Below are 22,050 nucleotides of genomic sequence, written 5' to 3' on the forward strand. Positions count from 1 at the left end.
AACTTTTAGATTTAGGTCTATCATTGAGTATTTCTAAATGATCTCTTAAACTTTGTAGGTATAATCTGATACAAATGCACTCCTATCGACAGCATTAATGCACTCCTATCGACAGCATTAGTATCATAATTTTCTGAACGGTACATGTGACATACATATTATATTAAAAGGAAATCCTAGAACTTGTAATCCAAAACAAAAAACCAAAAACCTCTCAGAGTTGTAGTAAAATAGAAGAAAAACTAGCCATGAAGCTTCTTCTCATATTGTTACTGACTTTACAGATGAACAAACAGAAGAAACAGCAGAAACAGAGTTATGAATTGGGCAGTCATTGAGAAACAATTTCATTTTGATGTAATCTATTTCATTAACTCATAAAATATTGTCACCTTGCTTTATGCCCCCTACTGGACGGCTTGTAAATTTCATGTCATTCAATACAAACACACTGCCATCACAATCTATGAATCATCTAAGACTTTGTTGGGTAATTTTTTTTCAATATGATGTTCACAACCAGTAAAAATATAGAAAAATAAAACAAAGATGTAAATTCAGTTGTTGCTGCTAAATGATATAATAATTCCTTGTTTCCAGTTAGGGATCAGCATGTCCAGCAACGTCGTCGTCGTCGTCTTTGCCGCTTGAACCACTTTCGTTATCACTGATTTCATCCTCTTCACTCTCATCTTCTCCTGTGCATTTAATGTCGTTATCCTTCTTCGCATATCGTTCGCAATATTCTGTGTGCCGATGTTAAGTTATCATTTAAGAAAGTGATTGTTAGGACAAAAAAGGGCAAAAATCTGTCATCTTAACACTTTAAGAAGCAGACTAACATTTGTAATTTAGATTGGGAGAAATGGTAGTTGACAAAGTTTACAAGGAAGTGTATCCACTCACATAGGGAATTAGGATTCCAACTTTGATGGTTTTCAGAGGGAAAATTCATTCTAAATTAAATGGAGAAAGTTGAGTTAGAGAAGTTGTTCAAAGAGAAATATTTACCTTTAACTTTCTCATCATACTGCTTCGGGTCCTTCATCATAAGTGATGCGGCGTCACCATTAAGGGGATCTGAAGGATTGGGATAAAGGAGAAGCTGGGGAAGAAAAACCTCAAAAACGTTTAAGAGATCTGCAAAATAAACAACAGAAAGGGGTAAAAATAAACAACTTATGCAAACCCAAACATATGTAGTAAAGTGTTTGTGTTTAGTCCTCTAATTTGAGAGTTCTCGATACAATATATGGTCCCATGGATATTAAATTATATTTCCAAACACATAAAAAACTATGCAATAACATCTTATCACAGAACTCGAGCAGAAAATGCCATGGAATCTAGTACAATGTCAACAAAGATTTAGTATTTAGTGAGGATGGGGGTGGGAGATTATTACCAAACATCGGACTCCAAGACTGATTAATCACATCCAAGCACACAGAACCCGATCTGCAAGTAAAAGTTGCACGTTAAATACTTATGCTATGAACAGGTGAACCATTCATTCAATCCATTTCATTTGATGGTTTAAAAATGAAAAGTACACGTTCTTACAGTTCATCAACATTTGGGTGGAATATCTTGTTCACAAAACCAATTGAAGGAGACTTATAAGGATACGCATCAGGTAGCTCAACACGGATTTTCCAAACGCCAGCTTCATATAAGCCTGCAAGGATAATGAAACTTGATTAAGAAAATACTTATTGAAAGATAATTAACTTATTGCAGCTCAAGACCCAAATGTGGTGAAAAATAGTTCATGAAATGAAAACATGCAGCTAAACTAGATGCATATTATGTTTCCAGTTCACATTTCCTTGTGAATAAAACCAAAAAGTTCATTTCTAGTTAGAGTTTGAAGTCATCTATGATCCAAACTTTATACCTTTTAGAGCTAAGTGGAATCCGAATAGTAACTAAACCACATGCTGAAGTACTTTCACAATCTTTTGAACAGCCAAAAGCACAGTTTTCTTCATGGATTAAAACTCTTTAGGAACAGGCTGCAGCTCTTACTCACCAATGTTAAGTGAAACAGTAAACAGCATCAAGTGTCCATAAATTACACAAGAAAGCAGTAGAAACAACTCACTTCAAGGATAAATTTTCAGGAGACTCCAAACAAGATAAAAGAATTGGCTTTAGACTGCCGGCAAGTTTGCTAAATTGTTCATTTGCAATCCAATAATGCTCAATACACACCCACAAACGAATAATTGCTATTCCATCAACGACTATGAAATGCATATTGGACAGAGGTGAAAGTCGAGCAATACTTTCTTTGGGACCATGGAACTCCACATTGAATTCACTGAGTCCATCATTTATCATCTCCACATTGTAGTCACTCATCATCCTGGACAACATAAGCCCATGTCAAATGAACCACAAGATAAAACAACAGAAAGAAATTTATGGCCACCATCATTAGATGAGTTAGTGATCAAATTGCAGAGATAATCATACAATATTACAATGGTTGGCAGGTGTAATTGGGAACAATAGTCAAACTCAAACCTAAAACCACCCAAATATTGGGCCAGTTCTAAGCCAGCATGCCTAAGAATATGGGCGACGAAGTATATGGAGTAGAAGATCTGTGTGGGCATTATTAACACATGTTACTTTCCTCTGAGGCTCTCTCTAGTATATACTTTTCATTCTCAAAATAACATTTTCTTGGTTGTTGGAAGGCTCATAACAGCCGTTCATAAAGATTACATAGAACAACCAAAATTATAAATAACAAGGGTGTCTATCTTACAATTTCATGACATCCATTTCTCTCCTTTTGCTTGGAGAAGACATCGTGAATAAGCTGCTGCGCTTCCAAAATCTGCAACGGACTCATATTCTCGAACATTAGAAGTTACTAATGCATACACTTTTTAGATGTGAAAAAAAATTAAGTGAAAAAGACTTGGGGCAGCTGCAACCAAGTTTTCCATTAGCCAAAGATTGAAATCTTTTAAAGGGGACGGAAATGATTACGAATAAATTTCAAAATACTAAAGCGAATGCGTAACCATTAGCAGCGAATGAATCCCCCACCACTAATACAGACAAACATGTAAGGTTCTACTTATCTAAAGTCGAACTTATATTAATATGATATTTTGTTTTCATTTTCCATTTTGACAGAGTATGAGCATCGTTATGGCCTAGGAAGTTGATACACAGGCTTAAAGCTCTTTATCAGATTGTCATATTTCTATGTATTTCTACAAGCTACACCCAAAATGATAGTTTCCAATTAGAAATAACACCGAAGGAATGATAAATGAAAATATTCAAGATTTGCAAGTCTTCACTCATATCGATTTGATTGCATCACTAACAATAAATAGTAGAGAGTATCCATGAGCTGATATCGTTCAGATATTGCATCTCTAATCCAAAATAAGCCTGCCTCGGAAGTTCATGTCTTCAAACATCAATCACCAAAAATGTGAAAATGAAGATTCAACAAACTGCTCAACAATTACCACATTGTTCTGATTCATAATCACTCACCACTAAACAAAAAAAGCCATACTAAGCATGCAACTAACCATGATCAGGAACAAAGAATTGGAATCTGAATTCAACTACCTAATAAGAAACTAATAAAATCAAATACAAAAGGTCTGGTGGGTGATAAGAATATGATCAGACAAAGAAATGTCTAGTGGGTATGAATACGATCCACACCAAACAGCTAAAGTCTCCACATGAAAGCTATATCCACCACTAACAAACCCAATTTGCAAGATCTCATTTTTCCTCATCATTTCAATAAGTTTCATCTATTCATCAAAGTACCAAACAAGAACCGGTCACTAGTTAAGCAACACAAAGAGAAGAATCAAGAGTCTGAGCAACGATCAAAAGAAAGAAACATGAAGATCTATGGAATAAAGATACATGAAACCCAAAAATTAAGAGAAAATCAAATAAACGTACCTTAGAAGAAGCAAAGAAATTAGCCCGTTTCACAGGACGGTGGCTGAATTGAACAAATGGGTAATGGAGAGTCCCGTGAACCGAACGAAAAGAAGGAAAGGGGAAGAGAGAATATATAGAGAGAGAGAGCAAAGAATGGGGAAATGGGGGAAGGAGGAAATGAGACGCAGATGTTGGAAAAAGGAGTCAGCTACGTGGCAAAGGTAAAGGTTTGTGTTTGTGTTTGTGGGGTTATGGTTATCGTTAGAATAAGAGAAGAGAATCAAGATCTTGAGAATGAAAATGGGGGATTTCCCATTTTCTTGTTGCTTGATCCTATCCATGGCCGTCCTGTTCAAAGCTTCCATCCATCACCGTATTCTTCACTTTACCCATTATGACCGCATTGTGTTTTCCCAATGAGCCATAATTTCAATTTTCATGGAACAAAGCTACATTCCCATGATTCATTTTGCTATCTGTCTATGCATTTGCATGTGTACTCTAGATCAATTTTGAATAAAAATTACACCCTTTTTTCTTTTCTTAATTTGCAAAAATAAAGGACCCAAGTGTAGCTCTCAAACTTTTCACGGTAAAACTCAAGCTTTTAAAATTTGTACAAAGGTTAAAAATTGACTATTAAATTCACAACGTATTTTTAAGAGTTTGGTTTCAATACTTCTATAAGTTTGAGAGTGAAATAAGTGGTTTTTTGCAATTCACCTTTTTTTACCCGTTTCATTTAAAAGCTATTTTGAATGTTAACATTCATGAAAAAATGTTTGATAAAAAATGGAATCTTGAAATGATGCCACAGTGACCAAATTGTGATTGGACATTCCTCAAGTTTATCACCACAGTGTTTCAAAAGTAATATTACAAAGATCACAAAAACTTACAAAGAAAAAAGCAAAAGTTAAAAGGTATTCTTGAATTTCTTTTACATAAAATCTTTCACAGCTAACATATCTTTGGAAATGAAAGAAATACAGAAGCTAATCATAACGGTCAAATCCAACCACATATCAAGCTTAGATTACAGTTTACAACCCTCTATGACAAATCCTTAGATTAGTATATTACAAATCCAAATATAACTTGTATCATCAAGCCTCTAGAGTTAAGATGAATAGGGAAGAACAAACCAAATACACAAATATATATACATATACACAAAGTTTTATATGATTAATTTAGGGTATGATTCAAAGAATGTATAAAGTTTTATATAATTTAGCTAAGAGTTAAAAAAGAATTGGTGTGTTCTGTTGTATTTCGAGACTGTTCAAGATTGTTTTTTTCTTCCGACCCTAGGTTCGATCGGCGGCTATCTTTCCGATCGGCAGCTCTCCCACTTACTGAGACTACTTGACTATGTCGAACTTCCATCTTCACTATCGTCTCTTTTCAGTCACTCTTTATCTTCTTCTTCTTCTACTCTCATTTCCTCTCTCTTTCAGCCAATCACAGTACGTTGATGATGAACCCGATCAAGATTCTCCGGTCTCTCGCTTTCAACGCTACCTCAGAATCAAAACCGCTCATCCAGATCCCGATTACGCCTCAGCTGTCGCCTTCCTCAGATCTCAAGCACAAGAAATCGGTCTCCATACGCAGATACTCGAGTTCGTTACAGGTAAGCCTCTTCTTCTTGTGACCTGGTATGGATTAGACCCTTCTTTGCCTTCGATTTTACTCAACTCTCATATGGACTCTGTCCCCGCCGAGCCTTCTAAGTGGGTTCATCCTCCATTCTCCGCTGTCCGAACCTCTGATGGTAAAATCTTCGCCCGTGGTTCTCAAGATGACAAGTGTATCGCCATCCAGTATTTGGAAGCCATTCGGAATCTCAGAAATCGGGATTTCGTCCCTGTTCGTACGATTCATATCTCGTATGTACCGGATGAGGAGATTGGGGGTTCCGATGGAGCTGCGAAGTTCGTTCAGTCGAAGGAGTTCAAGGAGTTGAATGTGGGGTTTATGATGGATGAAGGACAAGCTTCACCGGGAGATGAGTTTAGGGTTTTTTACGCCGATAGATCGCCATGGTCGTTGATAATCAAGGCTAAAGGAAGCCCTGGCCATGGATCTAGAATGTACGATAACAGCGCAATGGAGAATTTGATGAAGAGCGTTGAGATTATGACTAGATTCAGAGAGAGCCAATTTGAAATAGTTAAAGCAGGTGAAGCTGCTAATTCAGAAGTCATCTCTGTGAATCCTGTTTTTGTCAATGCCGGAACTCCTTCCCCCACAGGATTTGTGATGAACATGCAACCGTCAGAGGCGGAGGCTGGGTTTGATCTCAGATTACCGCCGACCGCCGACCCAGATGCTATGAGAAGAAGAATAGCTGAGGAATGGGCTCCGGCACGGCGGAACATGACTTATCAGATACTTGAGAAAGGGCCCATAAGAGATTACTTGGGAAGTCCATTAATGACGATGACAAATGCTTCAAATCCATGGTGGGCTGTTTTCAAGGCAGCCATTTCCGACGCTGGAGGGAAGCTTTCTAAGCCCGAAATCTTGGCTACAACTACGGATGCTCGATTCATGAGACAGATGAGGATTCCTGTTCTTGGTTTCTCTCCAATGATTAACACTCCAATCTTATTGCATGATCACAATGAGTTCTTGAGTGATTCTGTGTTCATAAGGGGAATCAAGGTTTATGAATCCTTAATCAGTGCTTTGAGTTCCTTCCAAGAGGATGTTTCTTCCCAATAATAAGCATTGCTCATCCTTCAGAATTCTCATGGGAATCAACACTGTAAAGTATCCATTCAGAAGGACAATCTCAAAGGCATAGCTTTATGCAAAAGTAAGCTTTCTTCCCAACCCGACCCAATTCACTGTTCGTGTCTATTTGGTCTTTAAACTTTAAATAGTTGTTTAGAATGCTTTTCATTTCATGGGTCTTCGGATACTTTCACGGAAAAAGAGTCGTATAAATGATAAATCTCAATGATATATGAAACTTTGTACCATATTTTCATTGAGTTTGAGTTTATATTGTTGAATAAGACTGTTATGGTTGAGGAACTTAAATACTCCTCCACCCATCATTGTTATGGAGAATCAAACCTTGAAGTTTCTTTTGATGGAGTTTGTTAAATAGCTTTGTGGTTAAGGAACAACTCATTCATTACAAGAGTTGTTCAAAGTTACCTTTAAAATTGTATTGATAAACCAAACAAAATGAATGGAGGCCAGGCTGCAGTAGTAAACAAACAACTAATTTTTTCAATGAACAGTACCATGAAGTCGTTCGGTTTGATCCTGCCCATGTACACAAAAACGATTGATTGTTCATAGAATATTTTCCAAGTGCTTACAAAAGCGAAAGTGTAACACTTGAAAGCTTCATTCCAAACATACTCAGAGTGAGAACTTAAATGGTACATAGATTCCTTTACTTTAAGTGTGAGTAATCGAATTAATATTGGATCGTGAAGCATGAAAAGAGTAATGAATTATGTATTACAAATCATGTCCAAAATACTCTATCTAAACATGGATTTTGAATTACATTGCAAACTCTTCCTATTACAAGTCACTAAATACCCTTCGGAATCATTAACCTTTCAAATGTTCGTATTAACACAATTTATTTCTATCATGAAAATGAAAGTTAGATGCAAACCCATCGGAAGGGGTTCATTTATTCTAATAAATCAAATGGACAATGGCAAGCATTGTTGTTAAATGTATAAGGGAAATATCTCTCTTGATTAGTAGGAATGATAAATTTTGAAGTGCAACCATATCGTGGTGCTCTCGTTGTCATAAAGAGAAACAAATCAATTCTCTCCAAAAAGTTTGATCAATTTTTAAACTCGTTCTAACATTAATAAGCATCGATTTCATATCATACGTCTTAGTGGAATAATTTAAAATAATAAGTATATATCGACTCATAAACAAATCGATATCTTTCTATTGTAAATATTAAAAACTTAAACCGTCTTGTATATATCTTCCTTTCTATGTAGATATGTACACGTTCTAAGAAACTAAAAACAATTTAAAATGTAACGAAACATTGAACCAAAACTAAATCGAAACCCATTCGTCCATATTCAACAACAACCAATTTAGGGTTTTGAAATTGGCCCTATAATATTTGCTACTAATTTTCTTCACAAAACGTAATCAGTGTACACTTATTTGTTTAGTAATGGTTAAGTTTTTATAATTTAGACTTTGATTAGTTGCAATTATTATAATTTTATACCTACCATCAAATATTTAGTGGCAATAACCACACAACAATCACTACTTTATATGTGCTTTTTAACTTCAATTTTTGTAAACTACAATTTTCTTAATTTGTTTTTTGGCTCGAGCTAATAAGTCGACACTTATAAAATATTTAATTTTTAAATCCGTATATTGTTGAATTAAAAAAACAATCAAAATGATTGTTTAAAGAGAAATCACTATAAATGACAAAGGTGTTGAAAATATTTACAAAAATATAACAAAATTTTAAATTCTATCAAGAATAGTAGGGATGAATATGATAGATCGAGAAACCAAGTTGACCGATCAAACCGAAGTCAGTTGGTAGGAAAACGAGAGGGTCGATCAGGGTCGATCTCAAAAAATTTCAAATCGAGAATTTTCAAAAAGTATTTTAAGTGTTAAACCAACCAATCAACCCTTACTCATTGTCGTCGAGATCAGTTTGACACTTTACTTAATTGAGTATGATTCAAAGTCGGTTTTTATCAAAAGACTTACTATTCCGATCAATCGATGATCACCCATAAATAATAGATATCGATAGATTTATATCAATATCACTGATAGCTAAACTTCTATCAATTATCTTATGAATGTCAACTATAAATAAGATAAAAGTATATCAGTATCTATTATTGATAGAATCTATTTGGTAAATGAAAATAGTTATAATATTAGTGTTTTCCACTCACAATGATTAGATGAAAATAAAAATGAAAACTTAGGCATCACAACTCATCCAAAGGGCCACACTTACAATGATTAATCCTTAAGGTTTAGTGTTTTCTTAAAATTAAATTAATTGATTAATTAATGAATTAATTTTTATTCTTTTTTTTTTTTTTAAATTTCGGTTGGTTCGTAGTTATTATGTTTACTTAATCTTTACTTATTCCTTCAACCGAAAGTCTCCAATAATTCCAAAAAAAAATTTCTTAGACTTCTCTTTTTAGCCTTCAAATTTTAATTCTAATAATACAAAATAGCTTACATCCCTATTTTCCTTTTTTCTTCTTTTTTCTTCTATTCTTTCTTCAACCAATTTATATATATATATATATATATATATATATATATATATATATATATATATATATATATATATATATATATACATATATATATATATATGTATACATACATATATATATATATGTATACATATATATAGTTGTATTTTGACTTATTACATGATTGGGGATTTAATATTTACCTATGATGTGTACTATATACTATAATGTAATGTTATGCATGGATTTGATTCTTTTTATAGCAAAGATTTTATATTGTTATTTTTGTCAATTAAAATGAGGAAAAGAAATTATGGGTTGATTTTTATTTGATGAAAAAATATCATATTCTTTTCTTTTTTTGTATTTTTCTTTTTGTATTTGTGATTTTATTAAGTGAAATAATTTATTCTTCTTCTAGTTAAAAAAAAAAGACTATGATTTGTTTTTTAACCTTGAAAAATGGTTTTTCTATCTAAATTAATTTATTTTGTTTCACTTTATTTTTATTTCTATAACATATTTGATTCTCTTTTTCTTTTGAGAATATGAGAGGGAGAAATCTAACGTCTACCCTAAGGTTGATAGTACATGTTTTATGTCAATTTAGCTATGATCGTTCTTAAAAAGATAGAGATGTAAATTAAGAAAAGTAAAAAGAAACAAAATTTTGAGTTCGTTAAAGATTTTATATCTTTCCTTTAAGTTAGAATCAAAACATGCATTTAAAAAATGGATAGTTTGATTTTCTATGAGGACGATCGTTGAATTAGAAAAAAGAATAATAATAAATTGAAGTAATTAGTAATAACTAATAAGCTTTATTAATGAACTTTTTTTAAGTCAAAACTAAAACAATAAACTATATTAGCTTTGGAGCTGACTTGGACCATATTGCCCTTTCCTTTTCCTTCTTTTGAAAAAAAGATTTTTTTTTAATAAAAAAATTAAATTAAATTAAAGTCCTTTTAGAAATTTAGAAATTTTGTGCTGTGGTCCTTAGACTTTTCCACCATTTCACTTTAACTTTTTTTTTTGTTTCTTTTCCTTTCTTTTTGAGCCAAATTTAATATTAATGTATTGTGTGTAATTACAAAGAAATGAAAATAAAATGTCACATTTCAAGATTTGAACTTTTATCTATTTTAAAAATAGATTTCAACACCCAATTGCATTTTACATTAAAATTCAGGTTCATATAAGTTAAACAGAATGAAAAAGAAGATAAAGATTCAATTTTTACATCTTGAATGGCATTTTCTTATGGCTAAAAAGCATTCTGTTTGGATAGAAAGAAATGGGTTTTTTTTTTGGGGGGGGGGGAATTGGGTGGAATTGTAGGAAGCAGAATTTTTTTTGATTGGGTAATGAAAACCAAAAGGGGATTTCTTGTTTGATGGAAATAATTCGAAGAAATATATAAAAATTATGACTTTTTTTTTTTCTGAAAAAACTCTCACACCTAAACAAAGGGAGGGAAAGAAACAGGTAAATAATAATGAAAAACTGATACGATCTGATGTGATTATGTGAATTGCGATATAAACTCGTCATGAAATCCCAACCCCCAAATTCACAGCTAAAACTGAAAAGAAGAGAGCGGAGAGGAAAGAGTGAATTAGTGAGAATCATGTGATTTACCATACTTTGCCTTGCTGCAACCCTCTTTCTCTTTTCTCTCATTTCTCTCTTTTTCTCTCTTTTCTTCTTCAATTAATACCCATAAACGATTCCATAAACACCAAACGAAAAAACCCATTTTGTTTGTTTGATTTTTCTTTGTGTGTGTAGCAATTTCCTTTTCTAAACGGTTTTAGAGTCAAGAGGTTGTTCTTCCCATCTGGATTTTGTTTGTTTTTTTTGTTCAATGGCTTCCAGTGCTTCAAGGTTCATCAAGTGCGTTACGGTTGGAGATGGAGCTGTTGGGAAGACCTGCATGCTCATATGTTATACCAGTAATAAATTCCCCACTGTATGTTCTTCTTTTAATCAAAAAATTCATCTGGGTCTCTCAATTTTAACGTTTTTTAATTAATGTTTCTTACCTTTTCTGTGTTGTTTTTGTTCTGTAGTTCCATTTTCTGATCTTCTCTGTTGCTATTGATGTGTTTTATTTTATTTTTTTTCTGTACATCTCATGATTTCTGTTTCCAAATTCCAATTCCTCTCTTTCCTTTCTTGAAGGGTTCTTTTATTTTCTTGTACATAGGTGATTCTAATCTTTAGATTTTAGTCTAATTGATAATGGTTCTTGCTTCCTCTCCTTGCTTGGAGAGGTTTTTTTTGTTTGGCATTAGTGTTGTTATCATAATTGCTTGTGTTTTTTCAACAGAAAACATAATCATTTGTGTTTAACAGGATTATATACCCACTGTGTTTGATAACTTCAGTGCAAATGTTGTGGTTGAAGGCACCACGGTCAATTTAGGCCTGTGGGATACCGCAGGTATAACATAACCCCTTTTTTACCTTAGAACAACCCTTGAAGTTGTATGTATTAACTGTTCATAGAAATTCTAGACTATGAAAACTTGGATTTTGGTTGTAATGTCATATAGGTCAAGAAGATTACAATAGATTAAGGCCATTAAGCTACAGAGGAGCTGATGTTTTCATCCTTGCTTTTTCGTTAGTTAGCCGAGCGAGTTACGAAAACGTACTTAAGAAGGTGAAGCAATATAAGCTTTTTCTTTTTTCTTTTTTCTCCTTTTCTTTAACAAGTCGACGTGATAAATGTGTGAAATCTCCATCATCTTCATGTTTTGGTACTTGTAATTTCTAATGGTTTGGTTCCTTGGTCAGTGGATTCCGGAGCTTCAACATTATGCACCTGGAGTCCCGGTGGTGTTGGTTGGCACCAAATTGGGTAGGCCATCTATTTCTGATTGTTGTTGACTCAAGATATATTAGTTGCATTTGTTTCTTTTTTTATTTTTTCCATTCTTTCTTTAATATAAGCAGTTAAGATGAAGTACATTATAGATATAACCAAAGCAAATAGTATCTCCCTAATCCTTTTTTTATTATTATTCTTCCTTTTGAATTTGTTGAAAAGAAGGTGGGATTTGGAAGGAAAGAGATTTTCTAAAGTAGGAATGCTTGCAAACAGGGAAGTCCATAACTAGAGAAACCACTGTTGTTTTTGTTTGTACTGTTTCCAAAGGGCGGGACCTTGTCGTTATAGATCTGAGTTTGGATTGAGGCCCTGAATTGCTACTTAATTAGAGAAGAAACTTCATGGTCTATAGGCGCTCGTGTTAGGATGTACGAAGTCCTTTCGTTCGCTCGTTCACTCGTGAGATAGGGCAGATACCAATATATATTTATGAAAAGGTGCTTTTATTGTTTGAATTATTGAGAGGACCAGCACTATGTACTTGCAGAAGAGTTAAAGGTTTTGCAGGAAGCCAAATAATAATACAACTAGACACTAATAGGTGCAGCAAAGCATGAGAAGAGAGGTACTCGGATTTTTGGAAAATTGCTCTTTTACGAGCCACTGATGAGAATTGAAGCAGGGCCTGTTTTTTACTTGATTGGTTGATTCCTTTTGAGACCAGACTCATTCTCCAAATGAACCCCAAATAGTCAGCTTGACCAGGTTGCCTAACTCCCCAGCTCAATGTTTGGACAATGTGTTTCTTCTCTTTTGACATTCCCTTCCTCCATAGCCGAAATAATCGCTTTCCACGCGAAACCCAACTCGGTTCTAAAGCAACTTTACTACAATTTGACGCAAACATCCATTTTTCTGTTATGATCTAAATGATTTACTGTTCCTATACTGTAGATGCTATGATTTATTTAACTTATGATTATTCTCGTTTCCTAGATCTTCGAGAGGACAAATTCTATTTGGCTGATCATCCTGGATTGGTGCCCGTAACCACTTTGCAGGTGATTGTTTTCCATTTTTTATATGCTAAAAGGAGGTGAAAGTAGGCCTGATGGTTAAGATGAATTTTAACTCCTAGTATTGATGGTTCAATAAATCAGGGTGAGGAACTCCGTAAACAGATAGGTGCGACATATTACGTCGAATGCAGCTCAAAAACCCAGCAGGTCCTTCATTCACAACATTTTTTTACGTTCCATATAGCAAATTCTTCTTGTTAAAGTTGTGGTAATGAGTCATAAAAAATGCTAATAGAAAGTTTCATCTCCCAACATAAATGTGTAGATATAGAATTCATATAATTTAGTTCTAGTATGGAATTCACTAGTAGTTTTTATCCCCTTTGATTGTTTAATTTCCGTTGCAGAATGTGAAATCAGTTTTTGATGCAGCAATCAAGGTGGTTATCAAGCCACCACAGAAACAAAAAGAGAAGAAACGGCCACACCGTGGGTGTCTCTTGTGAGTTTTCTTGTAGAACCCTCTAAATAATTGAATAAATGCACACAATCAACTTATGCTTTGGGTGTTTTTGTATGCAGAAATGTGTTCTGTGGAAGAAACCTTACGAGGCAAAGTTGAGAGGAGCTTTATAATAAAACAACAGAGGGTTGTTTGGGGGAGAAAAATGAAGCGAAACTAGGAGAAAATTTGCTTGTAATATTAGAAACTGTTTTTCGTTTTCTTTTTTACTACGTCTGATTTGTATTCAGTTTTATAGTTTGTTTTTAGTGCTTCTGTTTGTATACAATTATTTTGGGGGGAAGGAAATGGCGTAAACTCATGGTTTCTCTTTCTCCATTTGGCATACTCTGTAGGATTATAACTCAAAGATGTTACATTCATTTTTAACAAACACTATTCCAAAAGGAAAATAATCAGAAAAAAGAATGTGTTATGTGTTGGATTCAAGTCAGTGGGAAAAGGGGGGAATTTACAGTTCAACATGGAAATGTGTTGTTGAATTAGAATGCATTTACAGTTTTTCCTAAGAAAGAAAGAAAAACATTAATTGGAAATAGAAAACCAACAAAATTCTACCACCTGGGGCGCCTGAACATTTCACAACCATGTCAAACAAAACAAAATTGAACCCAAGTGTTAGTTAAAGGTAAACCACTTAGCGAAACGATGGAAAGAACTAAAGAGAGAAGGAGAAGTACTACAAAAACTCCATGAAGATTTAAAGAGTGCTAGTTCCGGCATAGGAAAATGAGGGAACACATTGATTATTTAGCAAAAACAGAAGGTAGAAACGAGAGAGAGAGAGAGAGAGAGAGAGAGAGATGAAAGGGAAGGGAAATTAAATGAATTGAAATGATGCATGATGAGTCAGAATCAGGTTTGCACCCACTGCTTTCATCCTGAAGGGAAAAAATGAAGATTATAAATATGCTCAAACCAAAGCAAAGCAATTCACCGGTTCATATGTGGTGAGAGAGAGCTGTGCAGCAAAAAGGATGGAAAGAGCGGTGGTTTTGAGTTCAACAGTATATTTAAATTGATGCACTGGAAAACACCTGTATCGGCACCAATTATCAAAGTGTCTGGGCAACAGATAGTGCATGCTTTCCCAACAGTTAAATATCTACAAAGAAGAAATTATCTGCAGCCACCCAGAACAAATTCAAGTGACAAGAAGAAGCTTTGAAAGGCCCCAGACATTCTTTTTTTTCATTTTTTTTCTAATAAAGTTACAACTGATACAGAGAAAAGGTGTGGGATTGGAGACCATGAAGAACATGAGATACTACTCACCACCTCCTCCGAAAAGCACACAAAGTTAGATGACAACCAGTGGAAGTCAGCTCAATGCAAATCCCTCTAACCACTGAAAAAACATGTAATTAACAATTTTTTAAATTAGAAGATAAATCCTGAAATACAAATATATGTATATAGATATATATTCAAGTTAAAAATGGGAAATACCCACCCCCACCCTACCTCTTTCAGACACAGGGTGGAGGTTGAAGCCTGAAGTCACAAGTGATATAAGACAGACATAAACAAGAACTCACCAGCTATCAGGATTCAACAGGGATCTTCCTACGACCATGATGACTGTTTGTACCCATCCCATCCTCCCTCTGGCTCCTTTCTTTTCATTATGCCAATTGCTGGCTGGTAAACCCTCATATGCTCTTCGGCTGTGGCCTGCGAACTAGCAACAGATAGTTGCCTTGGTACCAAGGATGACGATTCCTCTCTTCCTTCAATGTCTGGAACTACAGGACCGGCATTTAGATCTAAACCTTGTCTTCCCCACTTTCGACTACTATCAGAACTAGTATTGTTGCCGCCATCTGAGTGACTGACAACATAAGGTCTTGGATATGGGGTTGAAACTGTACCAGGAGGACCTAAAAATTGTGAAGGGACTGCTGGGAAGCAAAGCCTGCTAGCGGATGATGAATCAACGTATGCTGTTGCATTACCTGAAAACGTGGCTGAAGATAGAGGAAAGCTATTTCCAAAAGACAGGACAGGATATTGAAAAGGTGCAGAAGGAAACGGCACTGCCGGAGAAGATGATAATACTGGCCCTCTAAAGACATCAGGGCTATATGGACTGCTACCACTTGTGGGTCCCAAAATCCTGGGTGGTCCATTTGTTGCAACAACTGGAAACGACTGTTCTGCTCTATCAGGCAAAATCGATGGAATTGCAACAGCTGAATAGGCATTCCCGGGAGGAAACCATGATGGGAAATTTCCCATTTCTGCATTGTTCATCCAAAGGCCAGAAACTGATGGCTGGGCTGGCATACTGCTTCTGGCATGCTGAGGAAATATCGATGGTTCAGTAGTGGCCTCATCGACAATAGGACCATTTAAATCAAAGTCCCTACGAAAATTCACCTTGTCACTGAGAGGAACAGTAGATGATTTAACACTAAGAGGAGCCTCTATTCTACGACAATTGTTCAAGGAGAAGTTGCTTGGATCAGGAGCATCATCAACTCGGTTCAAGTCAAGATCTAGTCCTCCAGAACAACGTCCTTGTGTGGTGCCTATACCATGTCCCAGGTCAGACTTAGAAGCCACCTCCTGAGTAGACATCTGAGCATTCATGTCCTCAAGAATCCTTTCATCGGGAATGTTCAAATCAATATCCAATGGGGGTCGAGAAATTTTGCTGGCTGAAACATCAGCAAGTGGAGTGGTTGCAAGACCTAGAGGCATTTCTAGAACTTTTCTAGGTTCAGCAGGTCGAAAAGCACTTGTGGCTGCTGATCCTTTCCAACCAAGTTCCCCTTTGCTCCTCAATAGATCATCAGGTGGTACGAAACCTCCTTTCGCCGCAGCTGCAACTGTAATTGAAGCAGGAAGGTTGTTCGCCACATTAGATACTGTAAGGGGCAACGGACTAATTAACTGAACAGTTGTTAAACAACCAGACGGTGTGAAGCTGCTTGGCTCACTGCATTTTCCATCATCTACATTAAAGCCTTCATTCAAATCAAATTCCAACTTAGCATCCATATCTGACACCCCCACAGCAGACATGGAACCAGCATCTGCAGCAGTGGATGTAGACTCCTCTGCCTCTTCTGATTCAACACCAGCTAATTTGGATCTCTTGGATGGCTTAGGGTGCTCCGTTTCGTGAACAGGAGAAATAATAGACTGCCCATGATGTGTCTGCCCTCCACTTCTCTCTGTGTTCTCTTTAGGCTCCAAATTCTCCTCCACATGCTCATCCTCATGGTTGGTAGCTGAACACAAGACACCTAAACCTCGGGACTCAGAAGGCATGGAATCTAAATCACTTTGATGTTTTTCAAGTTTGACATCAGCTGTGGTTTCATCATCCTTCTCGCCCTTCATCCCACTTGCATTTACAGAAACCAGATCACTTGAAGAGCCTGAAGCCTGAAGTAGTCCGTCATTCCTTAATTTAGCAGAATCACTGTTCAACTTGGAAGATAACCTTTGATCTGCTGTATTAATACCATTCAGTCTATTATTTGTATTGCCCTCAACTTCTTGCCGCCGATGCAAAGACTCATCGAGAACATCCATTTCAACTTCCCGATTCGAGATACCATCACCAACCATGCCACCATCAGGAAAAGAACTGCTCGGTTTTGGTTTTGATTCTGGGCTGCTATCTCCATCAACTACATCAGCTGTCTTTCTGCCCTTAACTGGTTTAACCCCCTTGCTCTCAAAGCCCTTCTCTGGTACCCTAGCAGGAGAGGCAGGACCTCCAGGGTCGTTTATTTTCATACACCCATCTGCCAACGGCGCAGCAGTTTGCTGCAAGTTTACACCAGGAGATTTTAAATGACCATTCAGATCTCCAACAACTTTCTCTTCAGATTGTGAACCAGACCTTCCTTCCACATTTTTACCTCCCAAGGAACTGGTGATTACACCCTGCTCGGTACCATCTATATCTCTAGCATCCTCTTCAGGACAAGATGCCTTGATCTTACAATCACTACCTCTAGAAGAACGGTCCGTTGCAGTGAGATTTCCTTGTGTATCGGACGGCAAAACAAAATCAGACTTCGACATTTCAACTGCTGCTACACTTGCGAGTAAGTTCATTCCAACATTATCCGTGAGTGAGGTAGGCATACTAGGTTCAGAGCATTTAATGCAGCTCTCAATTAAAGCATTTATGGAGCTGAAAGAAGCCTCATGTAACTTTCCATTCTTATGATCATTCGCCAATGATAATGGAGTAGCCTTTGAAACTGTTACATCTTCTGCAGCTCGACAGCGCTCTTCACCATTTACAGCAGTAGGAGATCCATCGTCACCATCAGCGCCAATCACCATATCCTTTACATCACTATTCTGCCAGGGCTCTGCATTCACATCTCCAGTAATATTAGGTTGACAAGTATCGCTCTTACTGTGATCAAGTTGATCATGTTTCTCTGAAAGTGGAGGAGAAGACGCCCTGCTATTTATTGTTGAAGGATCTTCAAAAGATCCTCCACTAGCACTCTGTGCAGGACTCCGGCCACGATTGGTGATCTTCACTATCAATTTAGGACTGTTCCCCTCACCAATAAGGCCATCAGATGCCTTTTCAAAGGTCATTCCAGATTGTGATGATCTCTCCAAAACTGTGTTTCTATGCAAAGAACTTTTACCCGACCCTACATCACGTTGACCCCCTGAGAGAACAGGACCAGGAAATCCATTAACTGACTTGCGCTGGCGAGATCCACCACCCGAGATCTTATTCACACTCATTGAACCAGCAGTAGAGCTTCTTGCATCCTCTTTCCCTAAACCACCACTTTTACCATGTTCGCTAGAACATGATTGACTATTGTTGTGTGACTGACTGGAACTGCTACTCTTTTCATCCCTGGCAATAGTTTGAACATGATCGGTTGTGCCACAAACACCCGGATTTCTGGAAGAACCATCTTTCGAGTTAATGCTTGCTGTTGCAGGTGATAAAACTGGTTTCATAGAACCAGGAGAGGCAGATGCAGATCTTGTAACACTATCATCCTGGGCAAGCTTAACTGAAGCAGATTTGGACGTAGAAAACTGAGAAACCGAGCTCTTCATGGCCACTTCAGAGGATGCATCCTGATTTCTCCCTCCATGAGAAACATCAGATGGACGAGTTCTTGCACTCCATGCAACAGCTTGGTTTGAACCAGACTTCGCATCATTAATGTTCATTTCAGCTTCAACACGTTTTTTCCATGTGTCCACTAAGCTCCTTGCTTTCTTCTGAATTTCCAAATTCTTATGCGAGCGTAAATGATTCACAGACTTTCCAATGTTGCACATTTGTAAAGCAGGAAGATTTACAGGCAGTTTATCAAGGGCACGAAGCAAAACCAGGAGAAATTCCTCAACTGATTTGTCGCTATCCTTGGGGCTACCACCACTGCCAATTTTTCCCTTGTGAACCTCTTGAAGCCATTCATCAAGTACAGGTAAACCCTTAAGGTGCACAAACTGACTAAGGCACTCAACCTTATCTGTAGCAGCTATAACACCTGCAAGTGCTGATCTGCCAGCCAAATCAATTTTTTTGTCATTTCTATCCGTCAGCATAAGCTGCACCAATTTCTCGACGGCTTCAGAATCAACTAGGCCTCCTTTTTCAGCAAATTTTGCAATCTCTGACTTCAAAATATTTTCCAATCTGCAGTTAGCAGAATCCCCTTCATCAGCTTTGATGATACGTTCTCGTTTGACAGATTCTAATCCTTGGTCACTCCTTTCTCTTTTCTTGCCTTTTGTGTGAGAAGGAAAGGCAGTGGTTTGAACACTATCTGAATTAGCTTTTAACTGAGATGTCGATGTAGGACCACTTGTGGGCTTAGGTGATCGGCCACCGGGTTGCACTGAAGCATGCATTTCTAATCTTGTCTTGTATAACAATTGATCTACTTCTTCTTGACGTTCCTGACAAAAAGAATAAGATTAGCCAAAAATTACAGTATTTAGGGGAGAGAAATGACAAAAGCATCAAGAACTTACATGAATATAATCCTGATCAGTTAGCCACCATAAACACTTATTTGTTATGTCATACACTCTTCGACACACAAACGACGAAATCCCTGATGGAAGTTCAACGTCCTTTGGAAGGAATGCAACTTTACACGGATGGAGTAAAGATGCAGCAGGAATTTCATCCTTATGAAAGGAATAGAAGACTTCGTTCGGCGCAGCTTCCAAAAGGATGCCTTTGCCGAGCCTTAGTTCAGAAGATCGATAAAGCCAATTTACACCTAACTTCAACTTATTCTCCTTACCAGCCGACAACCACCGGATTATGCCAATAAAAGGAGGGGAATCTTGGGGGGGTTTGAAAAGAGCACAATCACCAACACTAATCCTACGTCCACCCTGTTCAAAGAGAGTAGAGGACTGTTAGGTGTCAAAAGATAAGTGACTATCAATAAGAACTAGAAAATTAAAGAGGAACTAACAAATCTGAGCAAGATTACAAGAAGCTACACGATAATTAAACCACATGATGTATTCTCACAGCTCCAAGAAAAAACCAGGAGGGGAAAATTTCTTGCACCTTCTAAAAATAAAATGTTTCTCCATGAGAATAAACAGCAAAAAATGAGGTCACCCATACATCAGCAGACGTGAATTCACTTATATCAACAAATGTATGTTCAAACAGTATTTTCATATAAATATTTAGTTTAGACACATTGAATTGCTTCTTCATTCAAACTAGTCAATAAGATGTCATACTCAATCCCCATATACAAATCCAATTTCAAAATAGCAAGGTAATTAAGAAACCCCCGAGGACCTGAAGTGAGTTTCGTAACCATCCTTCCCTAGTGAGGCAAACACACCAAGAGACTAGGTAACAAACCCAAAACAGACGACTCAAAAGAAAAACATCCGTTGACGGGGATGGAGAAAAAATAAAAGATATTTCATTAGCTGGTCACAAACGACATAAACCCCGATCCCCTAATAGGCAAGAATCTACAATAGCATTTGGTAATGCCAAGCAGAAAAAAGCCATATAGTTTTCTGTACTGAATATGAGACCTTTCCTGAAGCCTACAGACCGCTCATCCAATGCCAAGATCCTCAACGGGATAAAGAAAAGCCAAATTCCTACAATAAAAACAAATATTCCAAACCTCATCCAATGCTTTGGAGACAATTCACTAAATTCCTCCATAAGAACTAAAAACAATTCCCCCCTCCCCTTCCCCCTCCAACATTGACGCAACAAAACATATCTTCAGCCTTTCCATTTCGTCTAAAACAACCACGAAGCGTTATGTAAAGAAGAAAAAAAACAAACAAACAATCAGAAGAAAACGAAACAGAAAAATGAAAAAATGAAACAAAAAAAAAAAGAAAAAAAAACATAACCTTGCAAAAGGAATTAGGTGCAGACGAAGACGATGACGAAGAACCATCTGCTTCTAGGATCTGAGTAGCAGGTGTGGGGACTGTCCACATGTGCCGAATCCGTTTCCAGTCCTCACCTCGACGCCCATGCATAGCCTAGCATTTTCCCCAATTCCAGGCACGATCCCACCTTCACGCCGAACGAGTACCATCAATCCTAACCCTAAAATTGGACAGAGGAAACCCAATTCAAACGTATCGACTTAACCGGAGAAAAAACCCTAGATCAATCCATAATAAAAAAACACAAGAAGGGATTTCTGCATAAAAATCCCGTTCACCGGCGTACCACGAATTCTAGGGTTTACCTTATCTAAAACTGAAGAGTGATCGAATTAAAATCCAGATCCAACCCACACGCAAAGAGATGATTAAAAGATTTTCGAGCCGCCTTTCAAACCTAGAGAGAGAAATAGAGAGAGAGAGAGAGAAGTGCGAGAATCTAGAGTGAGAAAATCGAACGCGCACACAGAAGAGAAGAAGGAAGGTTTTTTTTCTTTTTTTCCCTCTTTTTTTTTTTTTTAGGGAGGAGAGGGGGGTGGAGTTTTGTGAGAGAGAAAGAAAGAGCCAGACGGCAGAAAGGAAATGTTGTACTTGGTACTTCCCTATACAACCCGAGACCTTCGGGCAGTTTTGGGCAGTTCTTGGGCAGATCGGGCCGTTCGGTCTTAGTAAATGATAAATAAACATGGCGGTGATGCAATGGCCCCAAGTGATTTTGTAGAACGTGCCCCTAAATGCTTTTCTCTCTTTTTTTTTCTTTTTTTTTTTCTTTTTAATTTTCATTTCTTCAATTTTGACTTTTCATTTTAATTACTCAACTGGGTTTTTTTATTCTTTTATTTTCTTTTTTTTAATTTTGGTGGCTTTGAGTCTGACATTCAATCCAAGAGGGCTTCATTTCGTCATTAAATGGGTCCTACTCTTTCCTTTCCGTTTCGGGCTTTTTTTTTTTCCCTCCGGGGAGTGATTAGCTTACCCAGCCGGTGACGCTTTGGCCCTCTATCTGTCAGCAAAATCCATTTTTGTAAATTTTTTTTTTTTTTTTTTGAGGTTAAGGTTGTCTTCACCTGTTCC

The 22,050-nt window shown here is 36.7% G+C and overlaps 3 protein-coding genes and 1 pseudogene across 5 annotated transcripts; 2 read left to right on the forward strand and 2 right to left on the reverse strand.

Annotated features, from left to right (window-relative positions):
- Positions 1-334: 334 nt before the first annotated feature.
- LOC101210421 (ubiquitin-conjugating enzyme E2 4) lies at positions 335-4,404 on the reverse strand. Of its 2 annotated transcripts, none has more exons than XM_031880388.1 (7): positions 3,955-4,404; positions 2,777-2,848; positions 2,289-2,368; positions 1,564-1,678; positions 1,406-1,458; positions 1,012-1,140; positions 335-698 (listed from the first exon to the last, which is right to left on the reverse strand). In XM_031880388.1, the coding sequence occupies exons 2-7, from the start codon at positions 2,818-2,820 to the stop codon at positions 601-603; spliced, it is 519 nt and encodes a 172-aa protein (XP_031736248.1). In that variant the 5' UTR covers positions 2,821-2,848; positions 3,955-4,404; the 3' UTR covers positions 335-600. The 2 variants fall into 2 exon arrangements, with proteins under 2 accessions (XP_031736248.1, XP_004138119.1); XM_004138071.3 differs by having other exon boundaries at positions 335-746; positions 3,955-4,392.
- A 491-nt stretch (positions 4,405-4,895) lies between these two features.
- LOC101210170 lies at positions 4,896-7,040 on the forward strand (annotated as a pseudogene). Its single transcript, XR_969918.2, has one exon. The product of XR_969918.2 is annotated as an aminoacylase-1 pseudogene (transcript).
- A 3,495-nt stretch (positions 7,041-10,535) lies between these two features.
- On the forward strand, positions 10,536-13,987 carry LOC101210663 (rac-like GTP-binding protein ARAC8). Its single transcript, XM_004138072.3, has 8 exons — positions 10,536-11,166; positions 11,553-11,640; positions 11,753-11,862; positions 11,997-12,060; positions 13,027-13,091; positions 13,191-13,256; positions 13,457-13,551; positions 13,632-13,987. Exons 1-8 carry the CDS (start codon positions 11,062-11,064, stop codon positions 13,669-13,671), a joined length of 633 nt encoding a protein of 210 aa, XP_004138120.1. The 5' UTR covers positions 10,536-11,061; the 3' UTR covers positions 13,672-13,987.
- A 389-nt stretch (positions 13,988-14,376) lies between these two features.
- LOC101210258 lies at positions 14,377-21,765 on the reverse strand. Its single transcript, XM_011659954.2, has 5 exons — positions 21,282-21,765; positions 20,935-21,136; positions 19,558-19,929; positions 15,111-19,482; positions 14,377-14,920 (listed from the first exon to the last, which is right to left on the reverse strand). Exons 2-4 carry the CDS (start codon positions 21,064-21,066, stop codon positions 15,139-15,141), a joined length of 4,848 nt encoding a protein of 1,615 aa, XP_011658256.1. The 5' UTR covers positions 21,067-21,136; positions 21,282-21,765; the 3' UTR covers positions 14,377-14,920; positions 15,111-15,138.
- Positions 21,766-22,050: the final 285 nt, after the last annotated feature.

Source organism: Cucumis sativus, chromosome 1, assembly GCF_000004075.3.
Source record: "Cucumis sativus cultivar 9930 chromosome 1, Cucumber_9930_V3, whole genome shotgun sequence".
NCBI lineage: Eukaryota > Viridiplantae > Streptophyta > Magnoliopsida > Cucurbitales > Cucurbitaceae > Cucumis > Cucumis sativus.

What these genes read in the sequence shown, in the direction of transcription:
- LOC101210421 (XM_004138071.3), bottom strand. Translation starts at nt 2,820, where the DNA reads ATGTCTTCTCCAAGCAAAAGGAGAGAAATGGATGTCATGAAATT. An exon ending in GTTCCATGGTCCCAAAGAAA is followed by an intron (nt 1,679 to 2,288) that starts GTATTGCTCGAC and finishes TTATCCTTGCAG; the next exon opens with GCTTATATGAAGCTGGCGTT. An exon ending in GTCTTGGAGTCCGATGTTTG is followed by an intron (nt 1,141 to 1,405) that starts GTAATAATCTCC and finishes TTTATTTTGCAG; the next exon opens with ATCTCTTAAACGTTTTTGAG.
- LOC101210663 (XM_004138072.3), top strand. Translation starts at nt 11,062, where the DNA reads ATGGCTTCCAGTGCTTCAAGGTTCATCAAGTGCGTTACGGTTGGAGAT. An exon ending in TGCCCGTAACCACTTTGCAG is followed by an intron (nt 13,092 to 13,190) that starts GTGATTGTTTTC and finishes TCAATAAATCAG; the next exon opens with GGTGAGGAACTCCGTAAACA. An exon ending in GCAGCTCAAAAACCCAGCAG is followed by an intron (nt 13,257 to 13,456) that starts GTCCTTCATTCA and finishes TTTCCGTTGCAG; the next exon opens with AATGTGAAATCAGTTTTTGA.
- LOC101210258 (XM_011659954.2), bottom strand. Translation starts at nt 21,066, where the DNA reads ATGCATGGGCGTCGAGGTGAGGACTGGAAACGGATTCGGCACATGTGG. An exon ending in CACCTAATTCCTTTTGCAAG is followed by an intron (nt 19,930 to 20,934) that starts GTTATGTTTTTT and finishes CTCTTTGAACAG; the next exon opens with GGTGGACGTAGGATTAGTGT. An exon ending in CTGATCAGGATTATATTCAT is followed by an intron (nt 19,483 to 19,557) that starts GTAAGTTCTTGA and finishes TCTTTTTGTCAG; the next exon opens with GAACGTCAAGAAGAAGTAGA.